Source organism: Ictalurus furcatus, chromosome 8 (assembly GCF_023375685.1).
Source record: "Ictalurus furcatus strain D&B chromosome 8, Billie_1.0, whole genome shotgun sequence".
Lineage (NCBI taxonomy): Eukaryota > Metazoa > Chordata > Actinopteri > Siluriformes > Ictaluridae > Ictalurus > Ictalurus furcatus.
Genome location: NC_071262.1, coordinates 17,618,746 through 17,637,323, shown reverse-complemented (window position 1 = coordinate 17,637,323; position 18,578 = coordinate 17,618,746). Strand labels below are relative to the sequence as shown.

Genomic DNA, 18,578 nt, shown 5'->3' with positions numbered 1-18,578 from the left:
ATCACTTGTTTAATAATTCCTTATTATAATGATCTTGATTTCAGATTTAAAGGGTGGAGTGGAGAAAACAAAACATTTAACAGATGAACAGAAATTTTACAGACCGATGTACCACACTTTTGAAGTCTAAAAAGTCTCGTTATTATATCTGTACATATCTGTATAGCAAACAGGCCGTTATGTTCACAGCTAAAATGATAATCAGGATTATTTTGCTCAATATAGAAAACATGATTATTTATAACTTACTCAAGCATTTTAGAATGTAATAGTTTGTATTACTTTAATTCAGCAGAAACCTGCACATTTAATGATGTATGAATGAATTAATGTTAAAATGATTACACATGAATGGGGAGCTCATGGCTTAATGCACCACAATCAGTAAAACCTGCTATCTAATGTCTCTAATGTATCTAAGCCAATTTGTTACCTCTATATAAGCTCATGAATATGAGTTAATTATGTATCATTAATTGGGGAAGCCAAAACCAATTAACAATTGAAATATGATTGATTGTATAGACCCTTGGGCGCACGGTGACTTAGTGGTTGGGGGTTCGATTCCCACCGCTACCCTGCAGAGCCTGCATGTTCTCCCCATGCTGCAGGGGTTTCTTCCAGGCATTCCGCCTCCCCTCCCCTCCCCAGTCCAAACACATGCATGGTAGTCTAATTGGCATGTCCAAAGTGTCCGTAGCATGTGTATGTGATTGTGCCATGCGATGTATTGGCACCCCGTCCAGGGTGTACCCCACCTTGCGCCCAATGCTCCCTGGGATAGACTCCAGGCTCCCCATGACCCAGTACGATAAGCAGTATAGAAAATGGATGGATGGATGGATGGATGGATGTATAGCCCCTTTTTCTGCTTAAATGTAAATCTTTGACAAGTATCACTTTCTTTTTTAATTCTCATTTTCTCACTGCTGCAAATGACTGCTATTAAATGGAATGATTAATTTATTAATTTAGCACTTTTGCTATGTATGATTTCAAAATCATAGTACAGTCATTTTATGATATTTTCATAAAGCTGATTTTGAACACATTTCCCAAAGGGAAATCTAAGTTGAAATACTGAGATATGGCGAGGTGGAATTGCAGTGAAACTCCCTTCTATCGGACAAGTGGAGCCAAAGCAGGCTAGAGAAATAAATAAATGCCCTCAGCAGCATAAAAGAACCGACGTTTATTTTTCCTTTAATTTGTCACCCACTGACTGACATTTATATTTGTTCAAGCACAACCACAGTGTGGCACTCTTGTGCAATTTTTAGGTCTGGTAGTTAAATTAGGGGAAACCGAACACTTTTAACTGAGATGGTGGGATTAGTACCTGAAATTTTATTCTAATGTGCAGAAAATGTGAACATAATTTACTCACCGGCCGCTGTTGTGGGAATATAAGCTTTCCACCTACACAAGAAGAGAAACAGAGCAATGTTTTTAATTTAGTATCTTTTCTCACAGTGACTAAAACACTCCAGCTTAAAGCAGAGAGGTGCATCTGAACCCGCTGCTCTTAAAGAATACTAAATCTCTCTCTCTCTCTCTCTTTCTCACACATTTGCTTTTCATCAAGTCCTAGAAATACAGTGAAGTAAAAGGGTAAGTAGATGGAACAAAGCAGTGTACAGAGGAGAGAGGCAGAGGGAGGCTGACTCCCACAGCCGGCACTAATGTTTATGCCACTGCTCATTGCAGCATCCAGATGGCAACCCAGCAGCGTCAGGAACATCATTAACACCAAGGTTACTATATGCAAAACATAGGTGTGTGCAAGATAATAAGAAGTTATCTTAAGCAAAAAAATATCAAAATAAATAAATAAATAAATGAAAACCTAAAAAAAAAAAAAAAAAATCCCTGCCCCAGTCAGTATCATTCACTATAAATAATAGCAAAGCAAGCCCTATGAGAATGATGTACCTATTAGTTAGAGGCAATAAGGGATTTTTAAAAAATCATCTCTACTGCTTTAAGGTTCTGCAAGTGTGTCTAAAATTGTGATATCTCACTAGTGCCGAGTTTGCAAATTATTTACAGCTGAGGCTTCTCCCCAGCTGCTCTTCACTAGCAGCAGTGCCTGTCTCTCCAGCATGAAGCAGAGATTAGACCAGGACATGAGTCACACTCAGACAGGCACGAGTTTGGACGAGGTGTCTGAATGACATGACACCAGACCTGTAGTGGGCTGGAAATGTAATCTCTCCTTTCTGTCTCTCACACTCTCTTTATCTCTCTTACTATCATATGTCTTTCCTGTATTATAAAGGTACATATTCACCATGTTGAATGGACTACTGAGGAAATAGGAGCTGGTAAATAATTAGTAATGTAACCTTTTCAATGATTTAATTACTGATCTGATTACCTTCAGACTGCTTCTGATCTAACTGGTTTATTAGGTATCAAAAGACTTTTATGTGTACAATGTCCTGTTTTACCTAACATATAAAAAAAGGAGAGACATGCACTCAATGGCCACTTTAATAACATCTGCTCGTTCATGCAAATTCATAAAATAATGCAGATACAGGTCAACAGCTTCAGTTAATGTTCACATCAAACATCAGAATGGGTGAAAAATCCCAGATACTTTGACTGTGGCATAGGATGTTGGTGTCAGATGAGCAAAAGAGTATTTCAATTAGTTTTTCATGCACAACAGTCTCTGGAATTTACACAGAATGGTGCAAGAAACAAAAAACATCCAGTGAGTGGTAGTTCTGTGGGAAATGCTTTGTTGATGAGAAAGGTGAGAGGAGATGGCCAGACTGATTCAAACTGACATGAAGGTTACAGCAACTCAAATAATCCCTCTTTACAACTGTGGTGAGCAGAAAAGCATCTCAAAACACTCAACACATCAAACCCTGAGGCGGATGGGCTACAAAAGCAGACGACTACATCAGGTTCCTGTCCTGTCTCCCAAAACCTGGAATCTGAGGCTACAGTGAGCACAGGCTCAGAGTAACTGGGCAGTTGACGAGTGGAGAGAAAATGTTCCAATCTTCACTGATCAGTTGATAGCCTGTGCTCAGTGTAGCGGTCACTGTTGGTGAGAATATCCTTCACTGACTGTTAATATTTTTACCAAAAAAGAGCTTAACACAGAGTTCTTCTTTACAAAACTCTAAGTGCCCATTAAATCCAGCCACTATCTTTAGGATATTGTAAGTCTAAATCATGATGGTGCCACTGCCATTCGGGTCTAAGGCACAGATCGAGTTGATCAGAGCCGGGTTTCCCAAAAGCATCGTAAAATGAAGATAAATGATGAGTAGATTAAGATTAGTCACCATCAATAATGTAAGCAAATAATCCATAAAATAGTAACAATTGTCAATATTTAGTATATGTGTCAGTTTATCCTGCTTCAAATACAAGCGCATGCTTTTCCTAATCAGATTACACCGATCAGCCATAACATTAAAATCAACTGACAGGTGAATTGATTATTTGTTACAATGGCACCTGTCAAGGGGTGGGATATATTAGGCAGCAAGTGAACAGTCAGTTGATCTGTTGGAAGACAAAAAAATGGGCAAGCATAAGGATCTGAGCAACTTTGACAAGGGCCAAATTGTGATGCCTAGACAACTGGGTCAGAACATCTCCAAAGCAGCAGGTCTTGTGGGGTGTTCCCAGTATGCAGTGGTTAGTACCTATCAAAAGTGGTCAAAGGAAGGACACCTGGTGAACCTGTGACAGGGTCATAGGTGCCCATGACTCACTGATGCTCATGGGCAGTGATGGCTAGCCTGTCTGGTCCAGTCACACAGAAGAGCTACTGTAGCACAAATTGCTGAAAAGGTTAATGCTGGTTATGATAGAAAGGTGTCAGAAAACACAGTGCATCACAGTGTGTTGTTTATGGGGCTGCGAGTGCCCATGCTGACTCCTGTCCACTGCTGAAAATGCCTACAAATGGGCATGGAAGCATCAGAACTGGACAGTGGAGCAATGGAAAATGGTGGCCTTGTCTGAGGAATCACATTTTTTTTTACATCATGTGGACGGCCTGGTGCATGTGCATCGTTTACCTGGGGAAGCGATGGCACCAGGATGCACTAAGAAAAGTAGGCAAGGAGTGGGGGTTGGGGGGAGGTGGTAGTGGTGGCTTGACTGTTAAGGCTCTGGGTTACTGATCGGAAGGTCGGGGGTTCTGCCACTGTTGGGCCCTCGAGCAAGGCCCTTAACCCTCTCTGCTCCAGGGGCGCCGTATCATGGTTGACCCTGCGCTCTGACCCCAACCTCTTAACATGCTGAGGTATGTGAAGAAAAAAGAATTTCACTGTGCTGTAATGTATATGTGACCAAAAAAGACTCATTATCATCAAGCTGGTGGAGGAAGTGTGGTGCTCTGGGAAATGATCTGCTGGGAAACCTTGAGTCCTCTCATTCATGTGGATGTTACTTTGACACATACCACCTACCTAAACATTGTTGCAGACCAAGTACACCCCTTCACGGCAACAGAATTCTGTAATGGCAGTGGCCTCTTTCAGCAGGATAGTGCTCCCTGCCACACTTCAAAAATTGTTCGGGAATGGTTTGAGGAACATGACAAAGAGTTGACTGGTCCTACAAATTACCCAGATCTCAATCTGATCTAGCATCTGTGGGATGTGCTGGACAAAAAAGTCCGATCCATGGAGGCCCCACCTCACAACTTAAAGGATTTTAAGGATCTGCTGCAAACGTCTTGGTCCCAGATACCACAGCACACCTTCAGAGGTCTTGTGGAGTCCATGTCTCGACAGGTCAGAGCTGTTTTGGTGGCACAAGCAGGACATACACAATATTAGGCAGGTGGTTTTAATGTTGTGGCTGATCTGTGTATTTATGCTCCTAAATAATTATAAATGCACCTGCATGAAACAGTCTCTAGGACAAACTATCGTTGTTCATAAAGGAAAGAGATTTTGAATTTCAAACAGATTCCACTACATATTCATTATGTCTCCACACTTTTATTCATAGATGTGGAACCCTGCTGATGTGCCCAGGTTTCAGCATAATATTTGTTCCCACATGGAGCTCAGCTTTAGGCTCATAAAGAAAGAAGAAAGCTGTGTAAGTGCTGTTGACTCAATGTGCCAAAGTGATGCAATATACCAACACAGCTGCACCAGTCAGTATCTAATGACCGCTACCAGCAACTGAAGCTTGAATCATATCTGTTGTGCAATTACTTTATGAAAGTAAGAGAAATAAATAGGGTTGTGTTTAGTGACCTGACAATAGCACTGTGAAATGTTCTTCTACACTAAACGATCATGTACAAGCAATGTGGGATAAGTAGAGGAAAATGGAAGCAGAGAGGAAAAGTACAGACGATCTGTGTTAAACGGCGAAATGTCGTCAGCGAGCTCTCCTCCCTACAGGTCCTGGCACATCTCTCAGATCTATTAGATCAGAGTCATGGCACAGACAGGCAGAATAAACGACACGACTCGGAGCTGGAGAGCAGCACGCCAGCACAGTGGGCGCTGGCAAAGATGGAGTACTGCACACAGCGCTCTGATTCAACTCGCCTTATAGCCTCCAGGATAACTAAAAGTCTTGTATGGAACAACTGAGTCCTGTGGAAGAACCTGTGCCCTGGTAATGGTCTCTGCCATAGTTTCACTAGAGGTGAATCTGAAATAATAATATATAGTATGTCCTTAATTTATGCTATGTAAGGAATAAAACATTTGGTGGCGTCATGTTATAGGCAAATAATCAAAGACGGGGTGGTGTGATGTGGCCAGATGTGAAGCAGAGTTACTGTTCCCACACTGACGTTGAAATGTTTTCCGAAGAAAGCACATGCTGAAGTGTTTTATTCCTCTTACACCACAGTACATTTTTTAAAAAAATTCAAGAACGACACAGTTTTTATTACTTACATTATAACAGCTATAAACAATTGTTCCCTCACCATATTCTCATATTTTCTTTTAAGGGAGAAATATAAGACACAAATCCAGCATGCCATGTTATAGAGAAACATTGCATTGTACAAACACTCATCATCCAGTTTAACAGCAACACCCGTATACCTGCACATTCATGCAGTTATCCAATCAGCCAATCATGTGGCAGCAGTGCAATGCACAAAACCATACAGATATAGGTCAAGCTTCAATTAATTAAACATCAAAATGGGGAAAGCCTATGACCTCTGTGATTTTGACTGTGACATGCTTGTTGGTGCCAGATGGGCTAGTCTGAATATTTCAAGAACTCCTGTGGTTTCATGCACAACAGTCAGTTTACACAGAATAGTGCGAAAAACAAAAAAACATCCAGCGAGCAGCAGGTCTGCAGGTGGAAACACTTGCTAGACTGGTTTGAGCTGACAGGAAGTCTATGATAACTCAAATAATCACTCTTTGCAAACTGTGGTGAGCAGAAAAGCATCTCAGAATGCACTACATGTCAAACATTGAGGTGGATGACCTACAACAGCAGAAGAACACATCGGGTTCCACTCCTGTCAGCCAGGAACAGGAATCTGATGGGTAGCTGAAGATCAAAAAACAAAACAAAACAAAAAAAGACCAGGACAGTCAGTGTATGTTTAACTCATATTCATTTATGGCATTTTGGCAGTCAATATTCACATTGTAGAGGTGCGAAAGGACAGGAACACATCACACATCAAGCCACAGGCTCCTAAAAACAATACTGTGGTTAATTTTAGCTGTAATCATCTATCAATGCCTAAGCTGACAGGTGTGTGTAAGCCAAAGTAGGGCACAGACACAGGCGTATTCATGAGTAAAAAGAACCTGTCATTGTGGCACAGCTGATTTACATTCTAGTCCTGACATGGGAAGAATCAAGCGCTCACCAAAACAAGACGACTTTATTTAGTGAGTAATAACATTAGACAAAACATTATCCAGTTCATGCACATGATCAAGATTAAATGAACCTTGAAATGTTAAATCAATATAAGGTCATATGTGGTATCGGTGGCTAATTGCACTCATAATTACTGAAGCAAAGCAGATGGTGTCATGGATTATTTCACACACACCATACTGCGACGGCTCCTGCGAAGCCTGAGCCTAATCTTAGCGCCGACTGCCAGTTTCAGTGTCTCAGACTCAGCGGTGTGTGTGTGTCAGTATGGGGGCTGATATCCATGTCCCTGAATCCAAGAATGTGTTTCCGAAAGTGTTGCTCCATGGTGTGTGTGTGTGTGTGCGTGCGTGTGCGTGTGTCAGGTAGCTCTAAAAAAGGAGGCTGTAGGAAATATTCACAATCTGTGTTATCGCAATAATTCCAGCAACTGTATATTGAAAAATAAGCTAGAATGTTTCTACATTTTAGAAATATAATATATAAATTCAAATATTAAATAACTAAAATATTAAAATGACAATTTTAATAAAGGACGCAAGTATATTCCCTTGTTAACATCCCCTTATTGTAACTATGTTCCAGGTATAGAATAGTTTCTGCTCTGGTGTTAGCTGTTAGTTCCACCTCCTCTTTAGATTTTAATCCCATCATCAAAATATCCTGACTTTTGTATATCATGATGTCTGCAGGGGTGGATAAATCACTATTCTGGGATCCTGGGAAAAGCAACTTCCATCCATCCATCCATTTTCCATACCACTTATCCTACACAGGGTCGCAGGGGAGCCTGGAGCACAACTGAAAGAAAAAAACTCTACTTCCTATTAATTTTCACAAAAGAAAACTTTTATTCAATGTTTGTTTAAATACAACACAGTCGGTTCATACAGTATAACTCTCAGCACTGTACAGTGACTTCATTCTCTGGTGCATAATATTCTTTTTTCAGACCCCGCCACCTGCTGCACTGCACATGTGAACCATTTTAGGAACTATTTTTCTGAGCATATTAATTAGCTTGAACGGATCGTTCCAGAATCAGGAATACATAGATGTGGAAACAGTGACTACACTGTGAAAATACAGTACAGCACACCACAAAAAACGGTAGCTCTAATGCTAGCACAACACACAGCCACCTCACTTAAAAAAACCCAAAAACATTAAGACACTAACCAGAAAAAACAGCGTCTTAAAGTTAAACCTCTTTCTTCCCTTTTGTCGAGGGTACAAATGAGACACTTCATCACCAGAGACATTATCATGATACAACACAGACTATGGCTACATAAAACAAGTATTTGCTTATTTTCCACAGTCTGTTTTAATGCATTTAATAAGCTCAGCATATTATGTAGTTACAGCTATAAAGCTGTAGAGTGCAGCTATAAACAGTCGTTCCCTCACCAAACTCTCTTGAAATTAATCCGTTTATGTGGAGCATCTACCATACAAGTTCCAGTGTCCCTGCGTTCTCTCTGACTTTATTTGTTCTCAGCCATGCTACATCAATATTTATATCTGGCAGACGGAAAACTGAAGAAAAGTAAACATCTCCAGACACCAAAGCCAGCAATGAAAAGAAAAGTAGATAGATAGTGACAAAAGGTTTTTGTGTAACGTAGATGGATGAATTGGACTGCTGAATGGATGAACACAAAGATGGATGGATAGAAAGCTGCCTTGGTGCTTTTTTTCCACCTCCTACCAGACCCTAGTCTATTTACAACACAATTCAAAATACAGGAGAATAACACCTACCCACACCCTTAATCCACCCCCCTCCCCCCAAAAAAAATCCTTTCAAGTACACTTTGGGAGTGTGAACGTCTGCAGCAGTCTGGTCTTTTATTTAGAGTCTGTCTCCTCATTTATTGTGAGGCACTTCACTTGTTTACTCCTGTTGTGTTAGCAGACCCCCTGATGCCACCGCCGTCTGTTGTGTGCTGCTGTGCTGAAAGTCAGAAAGTGCATGTTATCTCATCAGTGTGCTTCTGTCTCTGCCCCCTACACACCCACGACGAGCCTGCATGCTCTCTAACTCTTCATTAACTTTATTAGTATGCATCTCTTTCCTTATCTCGAAGTTTTCTAACTCTCTAAAGCGCAGAGAGTTGATGATGCTATGATGGACACCTCATAGCATTATAATTATTTCTAAGAAAAGCAAACATGATTATGATGATTAAGATGCAGCATGTTAATGCCGGGACATGATAAATTAGTTAGAACCCAAAGATAAACATTAGTGACGAACTTTACTATAGCACAGACTATAACTACAATAATATGTTCAATGAGGAGCATACACCTGTTTCTTGGCTCATGCTCTATGTGTATGTCTGTTCTGTTTTATCAGTCAGGTCATGTGCACCCAGATTTGTATACAGACAGGACTTGGTGGTTTCATTGGACCATACAAAATTTCCCAAAAAGGTCTAGACGGAGACACTAGCAGCATTCCAGGCAGAAAATTGAGTCCATTATCCCTGTGTATCAACAGAAAGAAGTACTAAGTGAATGATGTCATTCAAATAACTTGTTGAATGGTTTTGGAGTATTACGATTTACTCATATTATTTTCGGTGTGTGCTTGTGTACGTGTTAAAAATTAGTTTAAAAAGAATCTGCATTTCTGCTATTTCTTTACTTTCAATAGTTTTACATGCACCAGGTATGAAACACTTCATAAATCTATGCAACAGCCCTCAACGTCCAAAATAAAACATGGCATAGAACGAATGAAATACGTACTTCTTTTTACAAAAAGAAATCGGTTACAGCTTTTGGAAGGTAGGCTTATGATCTGCAAAAGCATCCATTACTGACTACTGAAATTGTATCAGGCCATGTATGCCCTGTCCCACTAGAGCTGAAACTTCCATTGTCCATGGACATATCAGCAGGAGCAATCACTCATAGTCAGAAACCTGAACTGCAGGTGGCTTTGCTTTGTATGCTCTATCCACCCATTCTTTTGTTGCCATCATCTGCAGGGGAGTGGGGGAAATGCCATTCTTTAACACTCTGTTGAATCTTTCCATGCTACTTTTATCTTACAGAGTTCAAATATAAGCTGTGCCTCATTAATTGCTTTGATAGATATTCATAAAAATCCATTATAATGCAGTGCCAACAAGTCACCCAGTTGGTGAGTTGCTGCTTCCCTGTGGCAAGACTTGTTGGCAAGATGTGTGCTGGATGACTGGACCTAAATGGATTGGACAGGATTGGATCTGATGCAGATTCCAGCTCATCAAGGGATATACCTGGCTGTAGAGGAAAATAGAAACAGATGGGGCTAGCCCTTAGAAAGTACAGGACAAACAGGACAAGTGTAACTGGTAAATGAGGTGTTCTGACCAACGATTGCATCTCAGTCAATTGTGGCCTGAGCCTGACATTACTAGAAGTGTTTTTAAGCTCTGGTGATCTGAGTCCTTCCATACATTTTCCATCCCGCTTATCCTACACAGGGTCGTGGGAAGCCTGGATCCTATCCCAGAGAGCTCAGAGAACAGACACACTGGATGGGGTGCCAACCCATCACAAGGCACTATCTCACACACACATTCATGCACTAATTTGGAAATGCCAATCAGCCTACAACTAATGTTTTTGAACTGGGAAAGGAAACCGGATGACCCGTATGAAACTCCGGAAGCATGCAGAAAACATGCACACTCTGCGCACACAGGCAGAGGCAGGATTTGAACCTCCAACCCTGGAGGTGCAGGGCAGAATCCACAGAATACCACTGGTCTGTAGTGTTTAGAGCATGAGAAGTAAAGACCTGTGGTTGCTCAATGTCATCCTTAACCTGTCAGAACACCACATCCACTGCAGCAGCTCACATGTGAACACTGAGAATGATGGAAGCTGACAGACGAAAGGCTTCAGCACACTCGATTTGCTCCTTTTTTAAGGAGCCTGTGAATGGGGTGCCATAGTCTTTGAGTATTTGGAGAAAGAAGCATGGGTAATATGCAGAATCCCAAGAAAAAAAGCAAACATTATTAGAACAGATGGATTCTGATGAGAGAGTAGTTATGCCCTCAACTGACAGGTGGAGCCCATACGACATGCACTACAATGTCACTGAGACATTTAGTGACCCTGCCAGAAATAACTGCAGACATCTCCTTTGGGAAGCAGCTGCAGGATGAACTCAGGCCAATAGGCGTACCTGTATTTTTAAAATAGTGCAGAGCAACAAAGGAGGTCATGTGACAGAATGTTAACCTTGGCAAGCTAGGCATCTCTTGGAAGACAAAGCAGGGCAAATGGTGTGTAGTGGGTAAGTCCATGAAGGGTGGCCAAAGAGGATTATATGGCTTGTGGTGTGGCGGGTACAAAAATAATCTTGTATGTATCTAAGTTTAAGAGAATTGCTGCAGAGAGCTGTTAAACAAGAGTGGAATGCCAATGTTCTGAAAGACATATGACCTGCATTCAGTGCATCCAGAAATGGTTGTGAGTGCTTTCCTGTTGCTGTCTGGACTGTTACAGAATGGCAATTGGCAAAACAGTTTCTACACGCTTGCCCACAAGCAGGGCACTGGTGTTCTCAAGATGCATTCAAATGCAACCCACAATCTCCCGAAGCATGCCTGTTCTTTTGCTGTACTTGTTAACCATTATCTGAACTGGGGAAATGGTTCTTGTGCCATGCTATGGAGATGAACTGCAATGCTGTATTAAGTAAATGTTGTGTGCACTGCAAGGGATGCAGATCATTCAACAAACAAGTCCACTTTGACGAATTGTGGAGGACAAAATTAAAAGAGCATTGCAAGTAGACTTGGCCGTTGAGTGCACTGCATTTCTTGCTAGGCAGTCATATCATCAGACCCAAGAAGCAATTTCTCCCAGATTTTATTGCCCAGTGTGCCTTCAGTGACCTGATCATATAGCACAGGGATCTGAAGTCTTATCCCCAGTGGGTTGGTATGTGCTGCAGGTTTTCATTCCAAATAGAAGCCACACCTCAAGAAGACTCTATTGATTAAACAAGTGGAATTAGGTTGGCTACTGCTTGGATGGAATGAAAACCTGCAGCCACATTGGCCCTTTATGAGTAAGTTTAAAAACTGTTTATATGGTGTACTGAAGAGACACTACTTGGCTCAGTTCTGGTTCTAGCCCATTTGGTGCCCTAGGCGAGATTCATCCTCAATCCTTTTACATTCCTGGCCTTCCTTGCTGCAAAATCATTAATAATGTCGTCATATGAAATTTGACAAGCAACGTCATAGTTAATGGCAATCACAGCCAGACCGCTGAGATGCTCCTGTGACACGGTTGAGCTCCCAATGGTTTTTGGCGCTTCATTTTGCATCTCAGCTAACAATCCTGATTGCTACTTCCGGCAATACGTCAGCTGCATTAGCATAAAAATTATGCCATGATCATTATCGTACATAATGCCGTAAAAAAAACTAAATCATCATCACACTTCACAGGCACACCAATGGTGATGAATGATAAGAAGGATGTTTATTATTAAACAATTAATTTTAAGAACCACCTTCGATGAGTGTCCTGTTGCACCTAATACTGCCTTGCACATACTGCTGCTTATTTACATCGGCACTAGGGGGCGCCAACAAACCAATTTGACCAAACAAACTTTTCTGAGGTAATAGAGGAACGTTTAATGTGGCTCGGTGCTGTTAATCGGATTCTGTGGGGTGGCACTCTAAATATGGTGACGCCCTAGGAGGCTGTCTATGACGCCTTATGGACTGAACAGCCCTGACTTGGCTAGAGCATGTAATTCAGCTGTATAAGCTTGAATAAGTCCATTGGGTCTTTGAAGGCATTTTCTTTGATGGACTCCTTACTGCTGTAGCAGGTTGGTTGCAACATTGAATGACCTTGCTGAGTGCCCAAAAGATGCATTGCTCCTGTGCCCTGAGGCAGTCAATAAGAATGTCAGTTTATTAGGCTTGCTGCTCTGCTGCTAGTTATATCTATAACTGTTTAGTGCTCCAAATATTTGCATCTATATCTGATCTGATCTGATATCTGATCTATATCTGATATATCTAGATCTTAAATATGATGTGTACATGGCCTAAACTGGATTAAAAAATAAACCAAAATAACTATGAATCCTACCACTAGGCTCATTTAAACACTGGAAAACATTAGGGTGAAAATCCCAGACATGGAAATGCCAACACTGACAGTGTGATCTATGAATTCTGGATTTGACATTTCCTCAACCTGATATCACTTGAAATGTTTTTGTTAAACCCACTCATGAATTTAGTTGGTTCTATTTTCCAAGATATAAACAAACAAGTAACCTAATTTAAACCACAATGACCCTCACCAGGAAGTTACTAAGGACCGTTGTACCTTAGCAAAGACCATGTTAATGAATATAGTCTTCATTTGAACTTCTGACAGCTTGCTCAGAAATAAAAACCTCCTGCTCATGTGGCATTTTTGTTGCACTCAGTTACCAGTACCAATGCACACCTTAGCTGTCATGTTTCATGTCATGTTACACAGTTTCAACATCTGCATTTTTCTTCATGTACGTTTTCCATTAGATCTGTTTAACATGGCCCAGAAGATGTCGCATGTGAATACACCATGACTCTACACAGTAGTGGGTTTGAATAGTTCTCTGCCTGTCTAGTTATTGTGCTCACCTGTCTCTTATCCCACCACGCATGCAGTACAGAGCTGTGTGCATGATTCATTGCTGAGTCACAAGCAGCTGGAAGTTGGTTCCCTCATGGGACACCACTGAGAGCTCGGCCTGATTCTCATGCACTGGCTGAGATGAAGAGATTCAGAGCGAGTGAGCTACTGTGTGCCAGAGGCTGTGAATTGTGTGAAAATATGCTGTATATCTCATGCACTGATGCTGTTTACGCTGCCATATATTACAGACCCTCATATCGCTCTGTATATGAATGCACAGTATTGATGTGACCTGCGATATTGGGAAACAAATTAATGTAGAGATTCCCTTCGAATATTATTGTGGAGTGGAGCAAAAGTTCACCTGCAGCTTGTCATAGATCTTCAGAGGATATGATGTGCACTGGATAATATTAAGGCTGAACAAACAATCTAAAAGCCATCAGTTCCTTTAACTCCAGTAATAAGCTCCAATATTGTCTCCAGGATGCTTGACACGACCTTCTTCCTAAAGGATGAGGGGGCTGCTGTGTTCCACCTTTTGTTTGCGTAGCTTCATCTAAAGATATAATGAAAATGGATTACTCTCTAAATGAAAATCCAGGTCAGCCCACAAACAGGATTGTGCAAGTGCTGTGTTGCATGGGAGAAAGGATTTGAGTGTTTTTCAGTGTTTACAAGTGGAGCAGAAATGTGTGCCGATCTACCTGTATTGATCTTGAGCGGTTTCCTAGGGTAATAGAGCACTCTGCCCTGCTGCTTTGCCAAGCTTTTCTGTATTCTACATGGCTGCTTTGACACTGAAAGTCTTTCGCTTGCCCAAAACTATTTCGTATTCTGGACTGAAATCTTTTGATAACTAGGGTATCTATTTAATGAGATGAATGAAGTGAATAGATTTGTGCACACAGGTGCAGCAACAGATATTTTGCTAAAGAGAAACCGTTAGGCATCCTGAGGCTGAGTCACAGGGAATCAGAAATAAATCCGCAAAGTAGAGTTCAACCAGGGCACGAGAAGGAAAAAAAACTCAAGCAAACAAAATCTATAACACTATAACACAAAAAAGCTGTGAACACCTTGCACTACGTGAAGCACCCTCACCTCCATGTCCTCCTCGTGAGCTTCAACACGAACAAGCAATGGTTACAATTACATCCATTTGTCCAATTTTACAAATACTTCTGTATAGGAGCTCTGAGATTGTTCTGTTCTGTTAACTGGACTCTTTATGGGTCTCCAGTTATTTCATTTGTGGGCACTTTACTGGAATAGCACACGCTGACCCAAAAAGAATGAGCCGTATGAAGGTTTCAAGAACAATATCATACAGTAAATATAGAGAAAATAAAAAAAATGAATGCAATGCCACTCTTGTGCATTAGTGTGAAACAGCTTTCTAAAGGAAGTGGAAACGGTCAAAAACAGAAACTACACAACATACAATGCCACAAAGCAATCCATTATGTCTGTGTATCAGTATAACCAGACTAATGGCTGCTTCTTTAGTTGTGTAGCATGGTGTAAATTTCTCAAGAAAACGTCTGGGTTACGCATGTAACCCTGTTCCCTGAGAATGGAACGAGAAGTTGCGTTTAGCATAACACTATGGGAAGCGCCTCTCGCGCGTGATCGGTATCTGAAGCTTGTGTGAAATCATGCCTATTTATAGGCCTGCCATGATCAGGTGACGTGGCAATTAAGCGCGTCGCGTGATATAAATATGGCACCTTTGAACCGCGCCATCAGCCTCTATTATCTGAAGCGAAGACGCAATTCACAGGCCTGTCCTGGTATGACAAAGCTACGCAACGTCTCGTTCCCTTCTCAGGGAACAGGGTTACATGCGTAACCCAGACGTTCCCTTTCAAAGGGAACTTCGACGTTGCGTTTAGCATAACACTTTGGGAACGAGAATACCCACTCCATCATACCGAGGGTACGGCCTGTTAAAAAAAACCCAAGCCCGAGGGTCACTGCAAGACACTCGAGCCCAGGGTGGAAGGAACATCCAGGCTGTAATAATGAATAAATGTGTGTGGCGTAGACCACCCTGCAGCAGCACACACATCCTGCAAGGATACCCCTTTGGTCAAAGCCTTCGCGGAGGTGACCACCCTAGTGGAATGAGCCCTTATGCCCAGAGGTGTAGCGAGACTGCGTGCCTCATAAGCAATCGAGATTGCTTCCACTATCCAATTAGAGATGCGCTGCTTCGACACAGCATCACCTCTACTGTCGCCGGCAAAGCAGACCAGCAGCTGCTCCAACTTACGCCACTGGCCGGAGCGGTGGACGTAAGTACAGAGAGTCCTTACTGGACACAGCAGGTGCATTCTCTCTGTGTGGGGAATGGAATAGGGCAGAAAGCCTGCAACACCACAGGGTGGGCAGCCGATGTAGGCACATTAGGAATATAATCCGGCATAGGATACAGGAAGGCCTTGGCTAATCCAGGGGCAAAGTCAAGGCAGGAAGGGGCAAAAGAGAGAGCTTGTAGGTCTCCTGCGCGCTTGAGAGATGTCAGGGCCAGCAGAAGAGCTACCTTTAGAGTCAGAACCTTCTCAGAGGCTGACCCTAAGGGCTCAAATGGGGTCCCTGACAGACCTTCCAGGACCACAGAAAGGTCCGAGGAAGGTATGTGCGGCCTGCAGATGGGTCTCAGCCGCCTGACACCATGCATGAACCTTGAATTAGAGGATAACCCTGATTGTAGAAGGAGCCCACCCCGCTAAGAAACATTCTTGTAAGAATTCCAGGACTGTAGCTATTGTGAAGTTAACTGGGTCTAGCTGACGTTCCTCACACCACAAGACAAAAAGCTGCCACTTCAGTGCATACAATTTCCTTGTGGATGGTGCTCTATCATTTAATATGGTCTCTACAATCTCAGCTGTGAGACCAGAATCTATGAGCTGGTGCCCCTCAGGGGCCAGACCCACAGTTTCCATAGTTCTGGCCGAGGGTGATAAATCAGCCCTCCGGCTTGAGACAATAAATCCACTCTAAGAACTCAAATGGGGCACCCGACAGACCTTCCAGGACCACAGAAGGTCCCAGGAATGCGCGGCCTGCAGATGGGCCTCAGCCACCTGACACCACACATCAACCTCGGAGTTAGAGGATGTTGCCCCACAGAGGCTCCATCAACAGGGGTCCACGTAAACCCTGATTGTAGAAGGAGCCCACCCCGCTGAGAAATGTTCTTGTAAGAACTCCAGGACTGCAGCTATTGCGCAGTTCACTGGGTCTACAGTGGATCCCTGCGGATAGGAATCTCCCAAGGAGTGCCATCTCGCAGGGATATTATCTCTCAGAACCATATTCAAGCTGGCCAATAAGGTGCTACTAGCAGCAGACATAAACTGTCTTGGCGAACTCTCGCTAGAACTTGTGGGAGCAGAGCGATGGGGGAACAGCGTACAGATGTGACCTCGGCCACATGTGCACCATGGCGTCCAGCCCTAATCGTGCGGGAGGAGTGAGGGCGAACCATGGCGTGTTGTCTCCTCGGAGGCGAACACATGCAATCCCGCTTGACCAAACCTCGCCATATGGACTCCACCACTTGTGGATGGAGCCATCCTGCTCCAGATGAGGGCCGATCCAGAGACCGTGAGCTGGACAGGTGTCTAAGACCGCGCTCCAGTCCATGAGGGAGGTGTCTGTCATTACCGTCTTGCGCTAAGGAGACACCCCTAGAGTGTGACCCAAGGCTAGAAACTGGGGACACTCAAATTCTCAGAGCATGTAGGCATCGCCGCATGACACTGATTACTCTACGAGGTTTCGTCCTTGGACGAAACCCCCAACTTCTCAGCCACCACTGAACGGTCTCCTGTGCAATAGGCCCATAAGTGCCAATAGTCTCAAAAGATCTAGCTTTATCTTGCTCAGTGTTGATAGGATTGACCCTACGCATGTTGGGGATAGAAACGCCCTCATCGTACTAGAATCCTTATAACCCCTAGAAAATGCGCTGCACGAATGCCCTGGAGTCACAATGGAGCCAGAGTGACATCCATGCACTTTGTGAAGGTGCGAGGGGATAAAGCTAACAATATTTCTATGTGGAAATATGCACCTTTTAGATCTATCGTCACAAACCAGTCCTCAAACTGAATCTGTGGAACGATAAGTTTGGGCGTCAGCATCTTGAACCTGTATGTCCAAAGAGTACAGTTCAGATGACGCAGATCTAAAATTGGCCGCATACTCCTATTTTTTGCGGACCAGGAAATAATGGCTGTAAAAACCTCCCTCCCTCAGGGAACGAGGTACATGTTCTATGGCCCCTTTGTCCAAGAGGGATCTTACTTCCTGCGCTAACGTCGGGCTCTGGTCTGTGGTGACTACTGTGGTGATCACACCTCTGAACTGGGGGGGTTGAGCTATAAACTGGACCCGGTAACCCTTTTCTACGGTAGACAGAACCCATGGAGACACATTTGGCAGTAGTTTCCACGCTGCCCGATGGTCTTTTAGTGACGTTAACTATTCCACATTCTATTGGAGGGAAAGTATCAGATTTTCGTTGCCCTGTGACAGCTCGCTGACCAGAGAACACTGAGAACTTGGGGACCGCCTTGGCTAGGGGAGGCCCTACAGTAGCACTGGGGGCTACCTGCCCTAACAACCTCATGTCCCCTGATACGTCCCTCCATGGCCCCTCAGGACCACTCTTCTTTGCCTGCTTGGCCTTTATGACCATTCTCAGATCAGGCCTAGTAGCAGGCCGAAACTGTGGCTGCCCGGTTCCCCTGGCTGTCTGCGGGGGTTGGCGGGCTGCCATACTCGCTTTCGGGGTCTCCCTCGCACTAGTGCTAGCCTGGGCTACACTCGTGGATGCCCGGGTGAGCTCGAGACAACAGGGAAGGAACTGGCTGAATGCCGCCATATGTTGAGCTCACTCAGCAGGTCTGCTTGGTAGGCCTGCAACACTGTCATTATCTGCAGTGACCCACAAGCAAGACTACTACTGCATAGGCCTTGCCCACCAATGCCACGGTGGCCTTACACAGTGGTTTGGATGGCAAAGCCGGCCCCCCTAATTACCT

General features: G+C 43.2%; 1 protein-coding gene across 1 annotated transcript in view; it reads right to left on the bottom strand.

Annotated features, from left to right (window-relative positions):
- The window catches only part of si:ch211-269c21.2 (carbohydrate sulfotransferase 8), a 58,287-nt gene that overhangs the window by 1,932 nt on the left and 37,777 nt on the right, over positions 1–18,578 (bottom strand). Inside the window, exon 3 of the mRNA XM_053631181.1 lies at positions 1,388–1,419. Within this exon, the coding sequence (XP_053487156.1) occupies positions 1,388–1,419 (32 nt within the window). The remainder of the gene's footprint in view (positions 1–1,387; positions 1,420–18,578) is intronic.